General features: G+C 38.1%; 1 protein-coding gene across 10 annotated transcripts in view; it reads right to left on the bottom strand.

Annotated features, from left to right (window-relative positions):
- The window catches only part of DMD (dystrophin), a 1,019,805-nt gene that overhangs the window by 547,244 nt on the left and 450,713 nt on the right, over positions 1-21,848 (bottom strand). For all 10 annotated transcript variants that reach the window (XM_081003446.1, XM_081003453.1, XM_081003448.1 and 7 more), the window contains 6 exons: positions 13,559-13,714; positions 12,274-12,444; positions 10,448-10,630; positions 9,531-9,665; positions 8,461-8,610; positions 3,501-3,662 (listed from right to left, as the gene is read on the bottom strand). In XM_081003446.1, coding sequence (XP_080859572.1) covers positions 3,501-3,662; positions 8,461-8,610; positions 9,531-9,665; positions 10,448-10,630; positions 12,274-12,444; positions 13,559-13,714 — 957 coding nt within the window. The remainder of the gene's footprint in view (positions 1-3,500; positions 3,663-8,460; positions 8,611-9,530; positions 9,666-10,447; positions 10,631-12,273; positions 12,445-13,558; positions 13,715-21,848) is intronic.

Here is a 21,848-nt window from a genome sequence, read left to right as displayed (position 1 = left end):
TGAGGAAATTGTTGGAAATGAGTATCTGCTAGTGGATGAACTGCTAAACAATTACCAGAGAGAACAGCTATACCAGGAAATATCTGGCAGCTTTCTTTCTCATCAAGATGAATATTAGGGACCATTACTGCAAAATGTGGGAGGAAAATCTGTCAGAAGGTTTTATCTAGACCACATTTTAATCAAATCAGCAATTCACTCTCTCTCTATTCCCTAGAAGTACAAGGCTAAAGCTGGATATATCTTCTGTCCAAGAACATAAAGTCTGTAATACCATTAATGTTACAAATAGTATTTTTGTTAACTGAAAGTGAACAGATGTGGTAAAAGCAAAAAAACTGTATGCAATTTGGCTTTTTCCTCATACTCTCATTTACTATGTAGGCGACTTTATCCATCAGCAGTTAACATGAATGCAGAGAGGAGTATGACAAGCACATGGGGACACTCCCAATCTTGGAGTACACTCTGTCCAACATTATTTATTGAGATATTTATGGAAGGAGAGGACAGATACAGCAAGGAGTTCACATAGAAGACAACAGTCTCTTTTGCATGTCCCTTTCTTCTCCACCTTGATCTTGGGGTGATGGGGCAGGGTAGAATCAAAGGTTTGATTTAAACATGAAGCTGGGCATATAAGAAAAACCTACCCATGCAGTGCTCCATGCGCCTGGTGTCTCATTTAAAACAGGTTGCCTTTGCCTGAAGGTGCAACATTAATACTCTAGAGATCTATTGCCTAGGTGGACACATTCTGGCATATAGACACATAGATAAATTCTTCTTGGTCTTCTACTCAACATGCTTAAAAAGGGGTAGAATATAGTGAAATAAAGCCTCTATGTGACTCTTCCTCTGCTTTCACTCTTGTCCATTACCAAAATGGGAAGTAGAAGATAAAAGGCGTGGGTTTGGAGTTAGAAAAGTACAGTGGTACCTCGCAAGACGAATGCCTCGCAAGACGAAAAACGCGCAAGACGAAAGAGTTTTCCGTTTTTTGAGTCGTTCCGCAAGACGAATTTCCCTATGGGCTTGTTTCGCAAGACAAAACGTCTTGCGAGTTCTTGCGAGTTTGTTTCCTTTTTCTTAAAGCCGCTAAGCCGTTAACAGCCGCTAAGCCGCTAATAGCCGTGTTTCGCAAGACGAAAAAACTGCAAGACGAAGAGACTCGCGGAACGGATTAATTTTGTCTTGCGAGGCACCACTGTAGAAGGAAGAAAAGTCTTCTCCTTGCACCCTTTTCAGTCAACCCTAGGAGAAATTAACAGGGTTTGTAATGGAAAGAGGGGGGTGCACACTTCAGGAGGCAGATTTAGCCCATGTGATTGCCAGTTGACAATTCATACTTGACATTGTATAATAAAGTATTATCAAGTTTCCAATCAGTCATTTAATCAGATGCATATGAATTATTAGTACACACACATACTTTCATGTATGTTCAAAATAAAATAAAGCTTCTAGAAATCTAGCTATTGTGATTAAACACAAGCACAGTTGGTTTATCAGAGATGGACAAAACAAGCCCACAAATGGTATGGAATAACCCACGCATTAGAATATTTTATGTATGCATAATAAGGTTGCTGATAAGGAAAGATGCAAACTATCCAACATGCTATAGAGGAGAGAGAGAGGCACTATTTTATTGCTATTATGGCTGTAATGCATTTACAAAATGTAAAGAGAATTAATAAAATTTGACATTATGCTTCCGGGGGGAAAGGACACAAGCATATTGAAAATGGTTCACCAATTAATGTATATAAAGTTATTTTTTTTAAAAAAAAAATTAGAGCACGGTCCAGGTAGAGCACATGCATTGCAGACAAAAAGGTGGTAAAGATGGTTGTATTGCCAGTCAGTATAGACAATGTTGAGCTAAGCTGGCAGATTTGTATTTTCCCAATAGTTGACTAGTTATTAAATCAAACCTAAGGTTCTATCTTTATGCCTGTCATATCCATTGCCTTCCACGTCATCTTGATTTCAAGTTAGCAATATATTTTATTTCCTTACCAAGTTGTGACTTCTTTTCTATAATTAGAAAAATCACTTTTGGTCACAGACTTCTGTTCTCTGTCATAAGATTTCTTAACCTTAAGAAATTAGCCCACATAAAATATTAAGACTGCTTCTATAATATCTGCAGTTTTCAAGGGATTTCAAGTGGTTTCATGTGGCTGGTTTTACTTCCCCTTAACCAATTTATTATTTTGTTTCTTCAGATAAACTGAAAGGTATTTTAAGTAATAAAGGAAGATAGAGATTGTATTTTATGATGACTGCACTTCAAACCATAGCCACTAGGTGAATATAATGCCCAACAGGAAACAATAGAACCCACTGTCAACATACCGGTAAATCTTTAGCAAAAAAACCTGAATTTATCCTAATCAATAGCATTGTGTTTATGGAGCCCAGGAAATATTAGGGACTTGTTCAAATGATCATTGATGCATCCTTAGATTTTTTTTTAAGTGAAGAATATAGTTGTTTGAGGAAAATAACTGCTGCATTAAATGCAGACTGATCTTATAACATACCTGCTTCCCCACCCCAAAATGGGATTGAGCTAGAACAGATTTATTAACTTGGTCACATCTGCTTATCAAAATCCTTGTAAGACTTCCTTGAAAATCACAACAAATTATGTTTTGCAGTACAATCATTATTCATGTTTGAAAGATACCATTTTCACACAAGGGAAGGGATTTTTTAATTCAAAATATAAACTGTGCATTAATCTTAAAATTCTTCTAATATATTTCACCCAATTCCAGAAATCTGTGTTTCATTTCAGCTAATGTATCCTTTCTTACAAATGCAATTAATGAAAGTTATGTACGGTACTTCAGAAATGTTCTTAAAATGTGAAGCAAATATTGACAGACATAAAGTTAAGGAATGAAGGATGTGGCAATATTCTTTAATTTATTTCATTTTATATGAGATTATGGCTCCAATCCTATACAGTTTCCTGGGAGTTAATCCCACTGAATTCAATGGGGCTTACTTCTGAATAGACTATATACAAGCATGTAACTATCCAGTATCAATGATTGCATAACTCAATAACTATTTATGGGATATCTAATCTGCTTTACTAAGAAGTTAACTAAAAGTAGTAAAGATGATGAGTCATTTATGGCATGATAAAAATAGCCCTATAGGGAGTTACAGTATTCATGTTGTTGTTTAAGGTTACAGCACAACCTTCACAAACATTTAATGAGTTTATATTAGTGTCATATAATAATTTTATGTCAGCATAAGGACAGATAAAATAAATCTAAAAACATGAATTTGCTGCAAAATACACATCTGTATTCCAGTAAGTAGTTTTGCAAGAAATGGGTTGCAAATTATGCTTCCTAACCCCAGCTGCTGAAAATTCTAGAAATCATCATCTTTGAGGAAAAAGCCAACCAAATTAAAGGAATCATACTGACCACTTGAATGATAAAGCTATTTAAACTAAAGTCCACAAGGCTCACCTGTGCTTCTTGAGGTACTTGCGCTGCATCAATTCTGTCGGCAATATAACCAGTTAACTGTCGATCAATGAAAGCAAGAGACTCTTGAATTAACTGAAGGGTTTTGTCAATCTCTTGTGCAGAGTGGATACTTTGTTCAAGAACCTTTTGTCTCCTCACAGCCTGAAAAATAAAGGAAAAAGAGTATTAGCCATTCAATTTTTCTTTAATGCTGTTAAAAACACACAGGAATTTCATACTGTTACACAACCACCTTTTTGTAAGATAAATTTCGTCTTTTTTTGCCAGCCATTTTGTTTTTTAAATAAATAACCACAAAAAGTCAAAATTCCCTAAATAACCAAACCAAATAGTGAGGAATTCTATAGTGAGTAGAAGACTGCAAAACTAAGTCCTGCCATTAGATAGTTTTGTTCATTCTGAAGCCTCGGGCAGCTCCTGATCTCATTATATATGTCAGGAGATTTCCTTTGGTCAGAACAAAGTTGCCGTCATCATAGTCCACTTACAGATAATCCACTGCAACAAGTGAGAGGGATGAAAGTGCTGTTTATAAAACAAACTCTCACATAGGATATAAATAGTTTCTTAGAGCCTGGATTAAATGGTAGTACTCCCAGGAATGATTAGAACTCTTAAGTTTTGTCTTGTCTCTTTATGGTTCACTCCTCCCCTTGTTACAATATTTCTTAATGGTACAGCATTCAGCAAAATGTTACAAAAACTGGGGAAAGCAAGAGTCAGACTGTTCCTATTACTACTATAGCAAGTCACATTACTTTAAGCCTGCCCTATGACATTAGCGAAACCCCGCAATATGGTTACTAAGACCTTCTTTGGTTTTACATTTCCCTTTGCCCCTCTTTTCATACTTAATAGTTTAAGATGATGACACATGCAATTTTCAGCTTAGTTTTTCACCTTCTTTCATATTCTGCCTTCTCATAATTTAGTTTTATCTGCATTGACTCTGCATTATTCATTCTTTTAATAGGCTATAAACCTAACATTTCTATTCACTCAATAAACCTGGAGGTCAAGTCACACTACACATCAGAGTTACCAGTTATATTTCCAAGGCCAAATGAAGTATAACCTTGAGGTCAAGGACTCAAAAGTAATGTTATGAAAAAAAAAACTATTTTATAAAAGCATTCACCAACAGGGAACAAAACAGCTGAACGTCCATCATTTCTTTTCCTGTGACGGTTCATAATGGAATGTAGTGAATATGTCTTCACTCACATAGCAACAAATTGCTGTGCGCGTTGTAAAACAAACATGGATTTCGGTGGTAATGGTGTTATGAGAGCTCACTTTTATATCTTTCTTATATCCTGGGACACAGGACAGGATTACCTTAGCCACTTCAAATGTTCTGTTATACATGCACTAATATAAGGTACTAATAATGTGTTTAAAAAACCCATATAGTTTCTTTGAAACCTTCCAATCAATAAACCACAGAAAAAGGATATGACTCAATGAAAAAATATATATCATTTTACATTTTAGTGAGGGTGTTATAATAATGAGGGTGTTTTTCAAAGGGAGAATATTTAATTACCAGTGTTTTTGATTCCTCCTACCAGCTTTATCCACAATGAGGCAACACACTGGTCACAGAAGCAGCAGCAGTCGCACAAGTGTCAGGAGCTGGCCAACTCCTTTGTTAATGCTAATTAACACAGAGAGTGATCATGTGGATTGTTGGCTGGCATCAGAGAGGAGCGCCTTTGGGGGTAAGAATTGTGATGAGGGTTTATCAATGTCCTGTGTTATGCTAATTGATTATTAGGAGAGTTATGTGGAACTGGAGGGATTTGGATGTTCAGAAATAAGGGGAAAGATTAGTAAATTAAACTTGGTGCTTTGGCTCTTGGGAATTTGATGTTCTCATTTAAGTCTTCTGTGACCTGCCTGAAAATTACAAATATTTATCTTTCCACATTCACTACCTTTGAGGTCAGCCTCCTTACATTCCAACTCCCACCCCCTGAACATAACAATTCACAGCTCAGGTTGTCAAAGAACTATTGCATGGTTGCTTCCTGTGCAACCTGGCAGAAAATGGGTATAAAACACTTTCTGTCCCATGCTTTCTCCCCCCCCCCTTCTGCTATCCCCTTGTTTGCTGTTGCCTACCTTTACAGCAGTGCTGTGTGCAGCCAATATTTCCTTGGGCGGGGGGAGGGGGCAGTCAAGGGCAGTAAGCAGGTATATTGAAATGCTAGCTAAGAAAGTATTATTTTTTCTTAGTCCGTGCTGGTTCTGTACTTCAAGTGTTCTTAAACTGCTGATTTATTTTATTCAACATCTTTAGTGCATTGGGTTTTAGGATTCCTTTTTTGTTTTGTTTTTATTCCAAATAAAATTTGCTGCCTTCTAAAGTGAGGTTCACAAGGGAAAATAGTTTGTTTTTCCATTTGTTTTCATGTTAATGTTCCATTTCTTTTGTTTTCTATTTATTGAATTTATTTCCATTTATTTATTTTAACGAACTTACAGACTTTTCAAGAAATATTCATCCCAACCTGCTTTAAAAGGCAATGTACACCTACATATATATATATATATATATATATATATATATATTAGTAATTACTACTCGAAAAGGCCATCTTGCCCAGAAGATAATGGAGGAGGATGCGGTTGCACCCCAAATAATACAAATGGAGAGACCCGAGGCCCTACAGGAGCATGAGCCGCTGTCATTGAAGATTGAAGTTGGAGTGGGCCAGGGGGAGTCTGGAGCTGAGGAGGTTCCTAACTTTGGAGAGACCTTGGAATATGCTTTTAAATACTTTTTGGACTATATCGAGGACTGTGGGGAGTGGGACTGTGGGGAATGGGCGGGCTTGATGAAGGGAGATGGAGACAATTTTGGCTTGGAATCCCCCAGAGGCCTACTCCTCAATGAGAAAGGAAAGAAACTAAGAAAGAGACCAACAAAAGACAAGGAAAAGGGCAAGTATAAACAAGAAGAAGAAGAATTGCAGAAGGGACATGGAAGAGATTTAAGGGCCTCGGACAGAAGGCTTCCAGGTTGATGGACTAGATGGAATGGACAGTAAGGACTGACACAATCCGAGACCAGGAAGAAGGGACGTTGGATGAAGATTGGAAGAAAATTTATAAAGAAAACTTTCTATTTAGGGAATTGGCTAAAAATTAATGAATATTAGGGAAGATGTTGGAATGAAACTATATGACTTTAGCAGAAATGATATCAGGAGTAATGTATACCGTATTTTTTGCTCTATAAGACTCACTTTTTCCCTCCTAAAAAGTAAGGGGAAATGTGTGTGCGTCTTATGGAGCGAATGCAGGCTGCACAACTATCACAGAAGCCAGAACAGCAAGAGGGATTGCTGCTTTCACTGCGCAGCGATCCCTCTTGCTGTTCTGGCTTCTGAGATTCAGCATATTTTTTTTCTTGTTTTCCTCCTCCAAAAACTAGGTGCGTCTTGTGGTCTGGTGCGTCTTATAGAGCGAAAAATACGGTACTTTATAACTAAGATTCAAGCTTTAAGGTACTTCAGGGTAAGATAAGGTTAAATAAATTAAGGTAATTTGAGTAATAGAATATGGGGAAAGATGGAAAGGATTTGTTGAGCTAATTATTAGGTTAAATTGTTACGATAAATTTTTTAACAAAAATTGAGAAAGATGGAAAGAATTTGCTGAAATAACTAATTAAATTAGAATACAAAAAGGGAGGTTTGAGGAAGTCAATAAAACAAGCAAATGGAAGTTATATATATGTAATTTGGGATCTGTGTTGTTTTCTTTTTTCTTTTTTCTTTTTATCTTTTTGCTGTATTGTTGTATTGGTTTTTGTGTTTTTTCTTTCTTTTTTATAGTGTTGTTTTTTCTTTTTTCTTTATTTTTTCTTTTTCCCCCTATAATTCTGAAACTACTAATAAATATTATTTTTTTTAAAAACCAAAAAGGCCATCTTGCCAAAGCCACCTCCTCCCCTTACTTCTTACCAAAGCTACTTTGCTCCTTCCTATAAATCAACTATACCCCAAACAAACACAGCACTATTTATACAACACAGATTGAGTCTTTAAGGCCCGTTTAAATTATTTAAAGTCCTATGGGGCAGAGTTGGCATGCCCATGAGGCAGGGTGAAGCACCCACCTTAAGGAGGCAGAAGTGCAAGAGGCGGAGCTCTGTCCTCCCACTGCTCCTGCTGCCAGCTGAAGGCCTTCCCTCTCACAGACAAGAGGGAGGCATTCTAGCATGTAGCACTGCCACTTGTCTTACCTGTCCCCAGGCAGAGAAGTGAAGCACCTATGCATTGTGGAACGCCCCAGTGGCAGAAATGGGGGTGGGGGGGTGGGGGGAGGCAGGATGTGGCTATTCCCATTTCAGCGCAGGTGCCAAAATGGGACCAGCCACTCCTGCCACTGGGGATACATCAGGTTTACATCTAAACTACGCTCTACTTCCATTCTGCCCCGTCTTCATCATGAAACGGAGCTGCCAAATTTAAAGGAACTGACCATTTACTCTTAAACTAGAAAGTGTCTTTCTTGCCTACTTGAGAGCTTTGGGTGTGGTCCAGAATTGGCCTCCACAGTCACTTATGGACTCATTGTTAAAACCGTGTTTATGGAAGACAATCTTACTCGACAATCTTACTTCTTCAGTGATCGCTGAAGAAGAAGAAGAAGACATGTATGTAGATTTCCTAGAAAAATTGATACCAGGTAGACCCTCTTATACACATATAAAAAGACACAAAAAACATATACAGAGAGCTGCATCTGTTAATCGGTCCCTTCCAAAGCTGTCACAACTTTTGCTGGTTTCTTCTTGCGTCAACACTGTTGTCCACATCTTTACAACACAGTATTTTATAAGACAGGTAACTTTACCTTTCAGCTCTCCTGTTAAACACAGTGTTTAAGAGAAAAGTATGGGGGAAGGAAATTATTTCTTAAAATGTACCTCTTGTTGTAGCTCTTCCCACCGAGTATTGAACTTCTCCAGTTTTTCATTGATCAGTTCATCCAGAACTCCACCATCAGTTAAGGTCTGTGCCAACTCACGAATCTGATTGCGGTTATCTTCTGGGTGTTGCATTAATGTTCCCAGAGACTGAAACATCCATAAACTGTATTACTTGTTTTTGCCATTCCCCTTACACCAAACAAAGGAGCCTTCAAAGCTCTTGTTAAAATAAAAGAAGCAATAAACCTTACATTTCCATTAAAATAGAAGAGAGAAAAATAAAGCTCATCACTGCGACATTTTCTGGCACAAATTATCTGAAATGTGACTAGGCAAACATTAACAAAGGCTTAGATACCACATCAACATAATAAACAGTGTGGCTATAATGTATGCTACCTTGCTGAATTGACCATCAGCACAACCAACCAAATTAGGTAACTAGAAACTATTGAATTTGTGATGCTACTCCTTCATTTTTTAAAACAAGAATTGTCAATGTTTTTTTAATAACTGGAGTGATTCTGGGACCTTTGAAAAATACCTTTTAAGGCTTCTATTGGTCTGTCAGACATCTCTGCAGCAAAACGAGGGAAATGTGATAAATGTAAGGATCTAATTGTAGAGTACAAGAACCTGCAATCCTACCCAAGATTGCTTGGGAGTAATTGCCATTGGATTTGCTTATATAGAGATGTGGATGTCTGTATAAGTTATTTGGGAGGGCGTGTGAAGCTAGCTTCACAGGCACCAGACAAAGCATACGTTTATAAAGCATTTGAATTAAACATCTTTGTTTTTGTTGAGAAGACTACATTATTCTTTTTGACAGCTCCAATTCCACTCTAAGAATGCTGTGGCCTATCTGAACCCTGTGTGCTCATATCTTCCTTTAGTACATAGCAATGATAATAATAATTGAAAATCTAATGGAACACAATTCATGGAAAATATACATATGGGTACATAGATCACAGCACACATTGAAGAATATTACGCTTTGATTTAACATAGAAACTTTTTATTGGAAAGGTCTGTGTGTTCCTAACCAGAACGTCAGTACTTACATCTAGTGCTTCTGAGATCTCTTCTGTGCCTTCTTGAATATTTTCTGTTGCCCTGAGTTTTGATTCTACCTCATTCAACCATTTGTTTTCAACATCCAAGTATAACAATAATTCACGCCAACACGCCCATACCTCCTGATGAATGAGTTTTTAAAAAGAAATGAATTTTAATACAGAAATGCTTGAATTTTTTTTAAAAACATTTTATTGCAAACAAAAAGACCTATAACTTATGCTGTTTTACCAGGACATGTGTTATTGGGTTACCTATATAAATGCCACAAAAAAGTAAATAAAATCAGGTCATTTCAAAATTCTACAGTGGTACCTCTGGATGCGAAAGTGATCCGTTCCGGAGCCCCGTTCGCATCCAGAAGCGAACGCAACCCGTGTCTGTGTGGGTCGCGATTCGCCGCTTCTGCACATGCATGTGACGTCATTTTGACCGTCTGAGCATGCACGAGCGGCAAAACCCGGAAGTAACGTGCTCCGTTACTTCTGGGTCACTGCAGCACGCAACCCGAAAATACTTATCCCGAAGCTACTTCAACCCAAGGTATGACTGTATATTAAAGTACAAAGAAAGAACAAAATAATGGGTTTTTTTAAACTGTACCATGAAGTTATGGGAATATATTTAATAATCCTAGGAAAGTGGCATAATTTTTAGGATATATTTTAATCCATTTAGTAATAAACAAAAAAAGTAATTCAATTCTGATTAAGATAAACATGGAAACCATGTTGGTTGGGGTTGATAAGAATAGTAGTCTAAAACAGCTGGAGGGCACCAGCTTGCAGTAGGCTATATTAAAGACTTATGAGGGTAAACATTGATTCACGACAACTGTCCATTAGCTGATATCTTTTCTGTTACACTTTGGAATGCTCTAATGTTACCAGGAGAAGGAACTGACCTCCAACGTTTTGCACTTCCCATTTAACCTGCTGCAGAGTCGCTGGTAGTTCCTAGTTAGAACATCAAGTTCCTTTTTTAAGGCCTCATGAGCTGCAGGTGGAGCCCTTGCTATAAAATTGTTCACCGACTCTGTGAGAAGCTTCACTTTCACATCTTTCTGTGTTGCCTCTTCTTTTGCTCTCTGAAAATACATAAATGTATAATAATCCATTATGATACCTGAAAATAAAGCAGTGAATTCTGGGGTAAAAACACTGCATTATTTGAAAAGAACGTAATATAGTTTTGCCTGGATTTTCCATGCCACAAAGCAGTAGTTAAAAAGATGACCGATCAGCTCAGTAGCCCCTCTGCTCAAATTTCACTGCTCCATATTCATGTTGTAGAGCAGACACAGGCAAACTCGGCCCTCCAGATGTTTTGGGACTACAACTCCCATCATCCCTGACCACTGGTTCTGTTAGCTAGTGATGATGGGAGCTGTAGTCCCAAAACATCTGGAGGGCCGAGTTTGCCCATGCCTGCTGTAGAGGCTCATATGTTCAAGGCAAGCATTAAGACCTCCTCTTCCTCCCCACCTATTCCTCCCTCTTCCTCCCCACCTCTTCCTCCCCACCTATTCAAGATCTGGCATGCTCCTTTCCTCATTATTTGGTAGTGGATACTGCTCTGGGGTTAATCAGCCCAAGGCCTGGTTGAAGAGAAATGTTTCTGCCTGATTCCTAAAGGTGTATAATGAAGCTGCCAGCCAAGCCTTCCTGGGGAGAGCATCCTACAAACATGGAGCCACTACAGAAATAGCCCGTTCTTGTGTTCTCAGGTATAATTGATATGGGGTGTAAGGTTTTGAGTTTTCATTTCATTTTGCTGTCTTAAGTAACATAATCACATACCATGCACACACTGTGTGCATCTTTCTGTGTCCTTACCTCAGCTACATAGCAGGCTTTCCTTGACATGGGTGCCTGAATCTTTACAAGGCAACTTGTAGTGCTGCTGCAGTGACCCCGTGTAAAACTTGTAGGAAATATTGCAAAATACAGTGCTATTCCTCTTATTACAGCTATTGCTGTCCTTGCTTCTGGTTTAAAGAGCTGGACAAGGAAACAAGTCCCCACATTGCCAATATCTAAAATGGCACTAAATGAGGGTGCCAAACAGCTCTGGCTGTACTATTGCCAATATGCATTAATATCCATATCAGATAAAACTGAGAAAACCCGCAATATAGTCAATGAATGAAATGAATCTATATTCAATTGGAACATTTTCCTAAGTAACATCTCTAATTTATAGGAATAAGTTAGCCTAACAGGGACTTGTCACTTGTTCTATATGTTGTGGGAAAGCAAAATGAAAGCACAAATTGTTGCTGAATGCAACCTCCTTATTCCCATTTATGAGTGCCTACAATTTCTGAATTCCATCTGGGAGAAGTTACATTCAGAGGAATAATAGCCCAAGAATTATATACCATCTGATGCAATTATCGTAGAAAAGAGAATGGAAGCATATGAGAACAGGTGCAGAATTTGATGTGGGTACCCACAAACAATAAGGACATATACAAATGCAACACTAAATCCAATTAAGCATGGGGGAAGGGAACTTATAGAAATGCAATTCTTTGATGAGTCAAAAAACTTATAACAGATGCTAAATTGAAGTGAAATTACTTTAAACCACCTATTGCTTCGAATTTAATAGTTCTCAAGTGAAGCTCAAATAGCCAGCTCTTTCAAATGAACAAACAGATTGTGTGTAACAATAACTTCAAGAAGATGATCAGATACAAATTAAACAAGTCACTTTGTATTTTGTTACCTTCAGTTCCTCAACAGCTTTCTGTAATTCATCTGGTGTTTTATATTCAAAATCTCTCTCAAGGTACTCTTCTTCTGCTTGTGTAATCCACTCATGCATCTCTGATAAATCCTTTCGAAGACTCACAGTCTTATCCAAACCACTTTTCAGCGCTGCCTTCTTAGCATAGGCCTTAAAGAAAACAACATGATTTCCTCTTGTAAACACTAGTTCAGACATTAATTGAATATTAAAGTAAATGCCTAGCATAACAAGATTCAATTTTAAGGAAGACAGATTTTAAAGAAGGGTTGAATCTAGACTTTCCCACTTGTGAATGAAGGGGTTCCTTTTGTTCACTGGGGGAATGTGGCTCCAGATAAGACTACTGCTGGAGAAAAGAGGGAGGGAGAGGTAATTTTCACTAATTTTTCCTCCAGCCTCCACACCACCTCTCATTTTGTTTTTGAGGTTCCCCCAACCTCCAGTGCAGATTTGATTAATATCCCCTCTCCTCCTAACACTGGAAGCATCAAGTTAACGGGGTTTCTGCTCTTGGAGTCAACTCGAAATCTTGTTTCCCAAATGGCGCCAATAGATACCAAGAAGTTGCTAAGTAGGCAAAGTGTTACTGTAAGAAAAACGTGAAGCATGCATCATCTTATATGGTAAGTAATCCAAAATGAAGTTCACTCTTTCTTCTTTCTACTGAAATTTTCTCTTTCCAATTTAGTAATATAAGATCCTACAGCCTTCTGTCTTGAAAAATGACACGGTGAAAATTTCATTACATTTGCCTTTTTTCAGTACAATTGCTTTTCTGCTCTCTGTGTCTAACTTGTGGCATTTGAAGTTTGTAACAGACAGAAGCTTGTTACTGACAGATGTTATAATGTGCTGTTCCAAGCGGTTTAACTCAGAATCATAATGCTGCTTTATCGCTCCTTATTTTTTTGATAGGAATGCTACAAAATACTTTGAGTAAAGCAAAAGCCAGTGAAGATAAAACTATTTATTAGGTGTCATACCTTGCTGGATTTTATTTATTTGCTCCAGCTTATGTCAAGCTCTCTATTTGCAATTATAATACATTATATTATTGTCAGACTTTAGCACTCAAATCTATCTTTCCTGCGTGCATTTTGACATGGTAGATAAATTTACTAAGATAAAAGGTTAATTAGTGTGAACCACAAATGTCTGGCTCCACCTCTCACATTCAGTAGTTATGCACACAGAGCAGGGGAAATTATGTCAAAGAGAAATCTGGAATTAAATTAAAAGAAGATAGCAAGAGATGGAGTACCTGTTGGCAAATGTGATCCCACTGAGCATTCAGTTCTTTTAGGGCAGTTTGTATTTTCAAAGAAAACTCTGGCTCTGCTTCGTTCTTCATTTTCTTCCCAATCTCATTAACACTATTCAAACTGGGCTGGATTGTCTGGATATCATTTACTAGAGCCTAAAGGATAAAAAAAAAAAGATACGCATTGCATTATAACCCTCCAAAATATATAGGCATTCAATTAAATAAATTTAAACTAAATTTAATTCTTCTTGGTAATATTCTAAATATTCTAAATAATATTGTGACCTGTTGATCCACACATGCAGCAAGCATGTTAACCAATTTCCTCGGGAATTATGGTACTAGCCAAGATCTTAAATCAACTTCAAACTGCGATAAGTCAAAATATGACTCTCCAAATTAAGCTGCTGTCTCTGTTTTCTTGATCAATTTGCAACCACTTGTCAAGACTATAAGAAATCTTGCTGTGACACAATAGGCCTTTTAAAAAAATGATAGCTGCCGTCCTAATCTGGGTGGTAGGTAAGGGTATGAGGAAAATCTCCTTTCACCCACCCACATTTGTAAGGACTCTAGAAATGTATAGGATGCAACTGATGAAGAGCAGAAGGTGAAGAACAGCAACTAGGGGCCTTGACAGTTTTCTTTGTTACAGAAGAAATTCCCCAGGGACTAGACTATGCAATCAGAGCGTGAGGTGACAGGTGACAAATCTGAGGACCTCAAAGAGGTACCAGACAGACATGCCCAACTGTGGTCAGTGTGAAGGAGTCCAGAACTCGAGCAAGTATATGACAAAAGGAATACAAATATACATTGCACATGCTCACATTTATTTAATAAATGCTGTAGCAGGACACTAGCGTAGCTAGGAGGGGCAGGGTGCGACCACTTACTGCAGGGACAGTACTTACAGTGGTGCCTGCCGTGTGCCTGAGCCACGCATCTCTCCTGGGAGTGATGCAGTGGTTCAGACATTTGCAGGCACTGTGCCGCCCGAAAAGGTGGCATGGGGCTCATGTCCGTCTGCCACCTCAGCCACTCCTGCAGGTGCTGTGCTTTTCAAAAAGATGATGTAGGGCCCTCGCCCATCTGCCGCCTCCCCCTCAACTGGAGGGCGGCTGAGGGGGAGGCGGTGGGTGGACACAAGCCCCACGCTACCTTTTCGGATGGCATGGTGCCTGCAACTGAGGGGGAGCGGTGGGAGGAGCGGACTCCAGGCAGGCTCTGGCACCACATACTGCATCCTGTCCTAGCACGCCTTGCCCCCTGGGCGCCTGTACAGCTAGCTACGCTGCTGTAGCAGGGATCAATGACACAAAATATAAATTAACTTGCTAACAGAATAATCTCCCTTGCAGGGAAATCCAGAATACTAGCAGAAGCTGCCTTTTGACAGAAAAACAAAAGTATTTTATCTATCAAACTCAGCATGACACACAGTTTTATGAATGTAAAACTGAGAAACTGAACTTGAACAATTTACTTCTTGTATATTTTATTTGCCTAGAAAAACAGTATTTACTTTGGCAAAAAGAGGCGAGATTATTTAGGATGATTTGAACAGATCAACAGAAGTTTTTTTAAAAAAGTTGAAATATTTTGATTGCTTTCTCTTATTGTAATGGTGAAATGCTGAAGGCCTGGCAGAGCAAAATGTAACTTATTAAGGGCTTCAAAGAGGGCCTGGTAAACATTTCAGTCTGCAGGTGACTTCTCTCAATTAAGGTCCCTGACAAACTGAAGGTTGCTGATAAGTTATTTGGTAGCTAAATAACAGCACACATATAAAACTTGACATTTCTAAGGATGTGGGCAGGATTTTTTATTTTATTTTAAAGTGAATTATTTGTCTGTGAAAAGGGGAAAAGCCAAGTCAACTCATCTGTATTACAGTTACTATGAATGTGTCAGGAAAAAGCACCAAGGCAAAAGCCAGCTCCAGATGGCTGGAATGCAAAACAGGATGTTATGTTTTGCAGATGTACTGTTGGAGAAAAGGTGGAGCCTATTCTCTGTACTGAGCACCGGATGTTAGCTCAGTGTGTCATCTGACCTGTACTGGAAGTACAGGGGAGGAGTCGTGACTCTTCTAATGGAGACTGAAGGGTGCAGTCACATTTCTATGTACTGTTGAGTGACAGGAATAAAACATGTAGAAAGGACTCCTGTCTGTCTTTCTTCCCCTCCCTGGGGGAGTGCAGGGAGGGAGAGAAGGAGGAGGGTGTGTCCTGCTCATGTTTGAGGAGGATCGCCGGTTTGTTTACCTAGCCTGCCGGAGGTCGCAGACGGACGGTAAACACAGTATCTCGCTCAATTGCCTCGGGGGAGGCCAGGTACCTCTGCCTGTGAGCTGGAGATACTAACATAATGGTGTTTTCCTCCCTAAGTGGTCTAAATACTGGTGTTAGCTTTGGAAATCCCGAGCTAACCTCCCTTCCCCGACAAAGAAAAAAATCCTCCTACTTTGCACTGATTAAAAATTAGGAGAAAAGTATCTGGATAAGGAGTTTCAATATGATGATGCCACTAGCATTACATTTCAGGAGGCCAAGAGGGGAGATTTTTGTTTTGTATTTATTTGCATTTATTGACAAGCCAAACCATGGCTAAGAGTGAAGATACGAGCATGTGGATACTCACAACAAAAAAAGCTTTAGTTACAGCAGGACATAGGAATTAAAAGGCTATTCCAAAAGTTTAATGGATGGTTGAGTTTTGAATCATCTGGGCAATGAAAGGTGAAAATTTGGTAGCAGAAAGTTGGAACAAAATGAAGGAACCAAGATGAGACTGTTAAGTATAATTGTTTAATTGACACTGTAATTGAATATACTCTGTATGTGTTTGAATGTGGACTACTGAGGGTTTAACATGGAAAATTCCATTCAGGAATATATTGAAGCTAGGAAGAGCTCTCTAAGCGTAAATGGATTGATAGTTAACTTAGAATGTTCTCTGCTAGCTCTCACTTGGTGCTTATGTGAGGTATTCAACTGCAAATCGCCATCGCTTTGAGCCTTTCTTTGGAAGACACAGAGAACAAAGGAAGTGCTAATGATATCTCTCCTGAAGAGAAAAACAGCTCCAAGCTAATAGAGTCTGTGTGGAGCAGAGTCACAGACCTGATTTTAGGTCTGTTTGGAATTATTTCAATTATGTAAGATGATGAAACCTGTGCTGGACATGTGCCTGATATTATACAACTGTTTTAATTCATTGTTTTATGTTCTGTTTTGAACCAAGTTCTTTATGTAAAACTTCTGAATAATATTTATGGATCTGGGCAATTTTTATTCCAAGAGGAGTCAGTTTGTAGGCATCCTATTGCTTCAAGCTGCGTAATATTAATATTGCAATAGAGACAACAGAACACAAGGAAGGAGAACACTGCAATAAAGTGAGAAAGAAAACCAGTGTGACAACCATAGAGAAAAAGCTACATTCTTGATTGTTGTAGTGGATGAGGGACTTCACAGACAAGCAAGACAGAGGAATCAAAGCTAATACAAGGGCACTGAGAAAGTGGTGTCTGGCTGACTCAGAGGGTGTGGAGTCCTCATTTGTACCAAAGGCCACCACATAATCCCGATCTCCCTTTTCTTCAGAAGTATCACAGAGACTGAGGTCTGAGAGCTATTAATTGGCTTAAACAACATTATACTGAGCTTCAGAGATAAGATTATGCAGGTATAATTTAAAATACTTTAATGAAAGTTAGGAGTGCTGTGTAAAAAGTGAAAGCTTTGACAAGCTTTTAACCTTAGGGGTTAATGATTCATAGAATGTACACCATACGTGAGAACAGTTTTCAGAGCTGATAAACTCTGTGAGAGAAATAGATATAGATTATTATAGGTTGCAAGATTTATGGTAATTGCAAACACTTCTGGGATAGTTGGAATACTTTGTAAATCCTGCGACAGAAACATCAATACTTAGTGATGTCTTAAGCCTCTACTGGGGCTCTCACAGAACTTGTAAGCTTTGTGAGAAAAACACAATTCATAGAGCTTGTTCATCTGAGGCAGTGGAGCATGTAAAATTATGAGCAAAAAAACGATTTGTAAAATACGTCTTTGGAATAGATTAAGTACAACACAGGCAATATAAATAGAATTTATACAGAATATTCAAACTAGACTAGTTCAAGGAAAATTGAAACTAGTTGAGTCAGATAATTTTTGAGTTTGAGAAATCACATGGCAGTACATTATATATTTACCTCCTGCCACCACCTAGTGACCAAATAGAAAACAGCACCAACTTTAATCCCAATCAAAAACTGCCCAGTATCTGAGTTGTTTTATTTACAAACACCCACCCACACCACTTCACTCTCTTTCCCACTGGCTCACAAGTCCATACACCAACTCTTACCCAATGAAATTAATGGCCTTGGCCATTAATTAATTCCCTTAATTTCAATGGGTCTCCTCTGAGTAAAAGTTAGTTGAATACAACCATAAGATCCAAGTTAGACTCAATGTGAAACTTCCATAATTGTAGCTAAAATATTAGTTAACTGACATATTCTTTCTAGAACTGATTACTGACATGCTGTCTTTCCTAGTGTACCCATTTTGAATCTACAATCTTTTCAAAAAAGTTTTGAATTTTGGCTGCCTGTCTTTTATTTTCTGCCTGCCATATCTCTCTATTGTTGCTCATCGACTGCTGTGAGAGATGTTTTCCTAATTCGCAATTCCCAGTTAAACCCATGTTACTTTACTTCCACAGGACCAGTGTGATCAGCCTAAGGCTTGGCAGAAGGAAATACTTGACAAAGCAGCATCTCACTAAAATCAGGGGACCCTAGTTCCATAAAAAAGATGCAAGCAGTCCATTGATCCTGCTGGGCTTCAGTACCAGCAGGAATTCTACCACATCCAGGCACATCTCAGAAAGGCATGAATTCTTCACTAACTATTATGCCAGTTTTGATGCAATCAAGCTTTCAACACATTGTGATGCCTCTTTGCAATGAGTGCCCATTTATCTTCAAGCCACTCATACATTGCCAGGATTTCTTTGTAAAAAAGAAAGAAAGCCAAATTAGATGCAGAATTAGATGCAAATATACGTACATTATATGCATATGTGGGAAAGATGCAAGTCCCATGAGGTACTATATGTCTACAGCATAGTTTGATAGGTACTTTTATACAGCTATATACATTGCTGTATGCATCTGCTTATGTGTCGGTTTAAGAAACTTGGAAGTGTATATGTGTGTATAAATAATGGATATAATATGTGATAATTTGTATTTTTAGCAGAAATGGTAAGAAAAGAACTTGCTTCTCACCAATGAGCAATATGGGAATTAGAAGAAAAAAAAAACACCCATGCGGACAAGCTCCACATTGAGATTTTCAGAGAATTCTATTCATAGTGAGGACATTATTATTATTTATTTAATTTATATACCGCCCTATACCCGGGGGTCTGAGGGCAGTTCACATGCTCAGTTAGAGAAAACGTTCCAGGTAAAGACTGGTGAATCAGTCTATTTTTTGTCTGTGTCACTTCTGCACGAGCTCATCCTTCATTCTGTTCCATCCAGTTTCTGAATTAATAATTCAAATGAAAATTTGAATATGTATTTAAATAATATTTTTAAATCACTTTCATCCCAAAACTAAAAATGCATCTTAAATGTATTTTTTAAAATGTATTTTTTAGCTGAGAACTGTGTTGGTACAATCAAGAAGTGTGAAAGCCAGCGAAAACTAAGTTCTGGCTCACACATTATTCCAGAAGATGCAAATCAGGCCAATTAATATTGGAATTCACAACCATCTAATTTCTCAAGTATTCTTACCCCAGGATTTTGAGAGATCATATAGCAACAGCACATCGGGGGGGGGGGGTTAATTAATTAAATGTCAACAGAGAAGAATCATAACTGACATGACTCTGAAGACTCTGCTACTCTACTATGACCACAATATTCATTATTAAAAATGGCTGTCTGTTTAATTTTTTTATTTAATTAACAAAACTGATATACTGGTTCACTGTTATAAAAACTCCAGGCAGTTTAAATGGATAAAATATGTTTTCCTTTTTAATCTGTACATTGACCATCCTTCTATCTCAGAAGGGAGATGCTATATTAGTTGTATTCTATGTAGATTCTTATGAATATCAACCATTCTGGTATATACATCCTATTAAAATAAATAAAATAAATGGCAGGATTTAAATAAACATTCACATTATTAGTATTAGAAAATGTTTAGAAAATAGTGAAATATTATAGTGTATTTACTTTTATTTTTAGGTTTTTAGACTTGATGTTATATTATTAATAACTTTTTCTGTTGGGAGATAGCAAAGTGGGTGAAAAGAGAAACAAACCAGAAGCGGACGTCGGGGGAAGCCCTGGAGGGCAGGGAGGGAGGAATATATAGTAAATGTTAAGAAATTGAGATGTATGTAATGAATGAAAAAGAAAAAAGAATATTTTTTTTAAAAAAATAGATAAGAAATAAGCACAAAGGCTTAAGGTTTCCAGCGGCCCTTGTCCTCTCCCTTTCCTCACACTCTTGTCCATAGCCATTTTAAAATAAAACAAATATTTACCAATATAACAACTCACAATTGTCAAAGAAAAACAATACAAGCTTTTGAATTTCATTGGTTGCCTTTTTAACATTTTTGTGAACAATATAACATAACTTATAGGTATATGTTAATCTGCAATCCTGTAATCACTTACCTGCAAGTAAGACACATTGAAATCAATAGGGTTTATTTCTGAGTAGGCATGTCATTTGCTGGGATTGTTTACTTCTACAATGGCAAGGGTAACTTTTTTAGATTTAATCCTTTCATCTGGATTCTCAATGGATGCACACCTACTCTTTTCTCTCCACTCTCCAGAATTCAGCTCAAAAATGAATTCCAAAGAAAATTTGTGGTATGCTAATGACATTCTCACATTTCCTGAGCCTATCAATCCTCAGTAGAAGCAGCCTGTACACTTGTTTGGGCAGTGATAGTGGGGGGAGGTAGTGATGTATGGAAGTGAGAGCTGGACCATAAAGAAGGCTGATCACCAAAGAATTGATGCTTTTGAATTATGGTGCTGGAGGAGACTCTTGAGAGTCCCATGGACTGCAAGAAGATCAAACCTATCCATTCTTAAGGAAATCAGCCCTGAGTGCTCACTGGAAGGACAGATCCCGAAGCTGAGGCTCCAATACTTTGGAGAAGAGAAGACTCCCTGGAAAAGACCCTGATGTTGGGAAAGATGGAGGGCACAAGGAGAAGGGGACGACAGAGGATGAGATGGTTGGACAGTGTTCTCGAAGCTACCAGCATGAGTTTGACCAAACTGCGGGAGGCAGTGGAAGACAGGAGTGCCTGGCGTGCTCTGGTCCATGGGGCCACAAAGAGTTGGAAACGACTAAACGACAACAACAAGTGGGGTGAGGGCAAGGGAGCTGAGGAGAGGAGAAAACCCTTTAAATTTTATCTTCAATACACAATGATGAAGTTTCTTTAGTGTTGTAAATTATTAAGCTGAAAATGAGGCAAGGACACTATATAGGAGATTGTCATCAGTGGGGAAAAGTGCTGAAAATGCGGAGTTTGCAAATAATATAAGGGGGAAATCTTATTTCTTAGATTTCACATATAGATAACATTGTTGAAACACCCAAAAACATACAGCCTGACATGCATGTCATGGATGCAGATGTCATGGTTCATGAGATAGGTCAGATTCCTCAACCTTGGCCCTCCAGATGTTTTGAGACAACAATTCCCATCATCCCTGACCACTGGTCCTGCTAGCTAGAGATCATGGGAGCTGTAGGCCAAAAACATCTGGAGGGCCGAGGTTGAGGAAGCCTGAGATAGGTGCTGCATTATTATGGCCAGTGGTCACTGGGGAAAATGGCTTATACAGACTTTTAACAACCCATACATGTCATCTATCCTTTTTTTTATTTTATTGCAAACTACATTTTCTACATCATTCAAGTGGAAATGGCCATTAGTAATGTCTTTCTTACAGAAGCCTATTACAGGACCAGGATTATACGCAGGTGACGTGAAAACCAGCACCAGTTCTGCAACAGTTGTCTTGTCATTTTTCTATACAAAAAATGATTTAGTGTCCATGGCAATCTGTCTTCTACAAGTTTTTATCATGTGAATGAAGGTATGGTAGCAACATACTGGCATAATAAAAAGGACTGCCAAGGAATCAAATTTATTTGATTTTCATCTCTCTGACTTATTTCATGTAGATATGTTTCATTTGTCAAGCTGTTTT

This window comes from Podarcis pityusensis (genome assembly GCF_964106645.2).
Source record: "Podarcis pityusensis genome assembly, chromosome: 4".
Classification (NCBI taxonomy): Eukaryota; Metazoa; Chordata; class Lepidosauria; order Squamata; family Lacertidae; genus Podarcis; species Podarcis pityusensis.
Note: the sequence above shows the minus strand (reverse complement) of the source record. Positions and strands in the feature narration are given on the sequence as shown.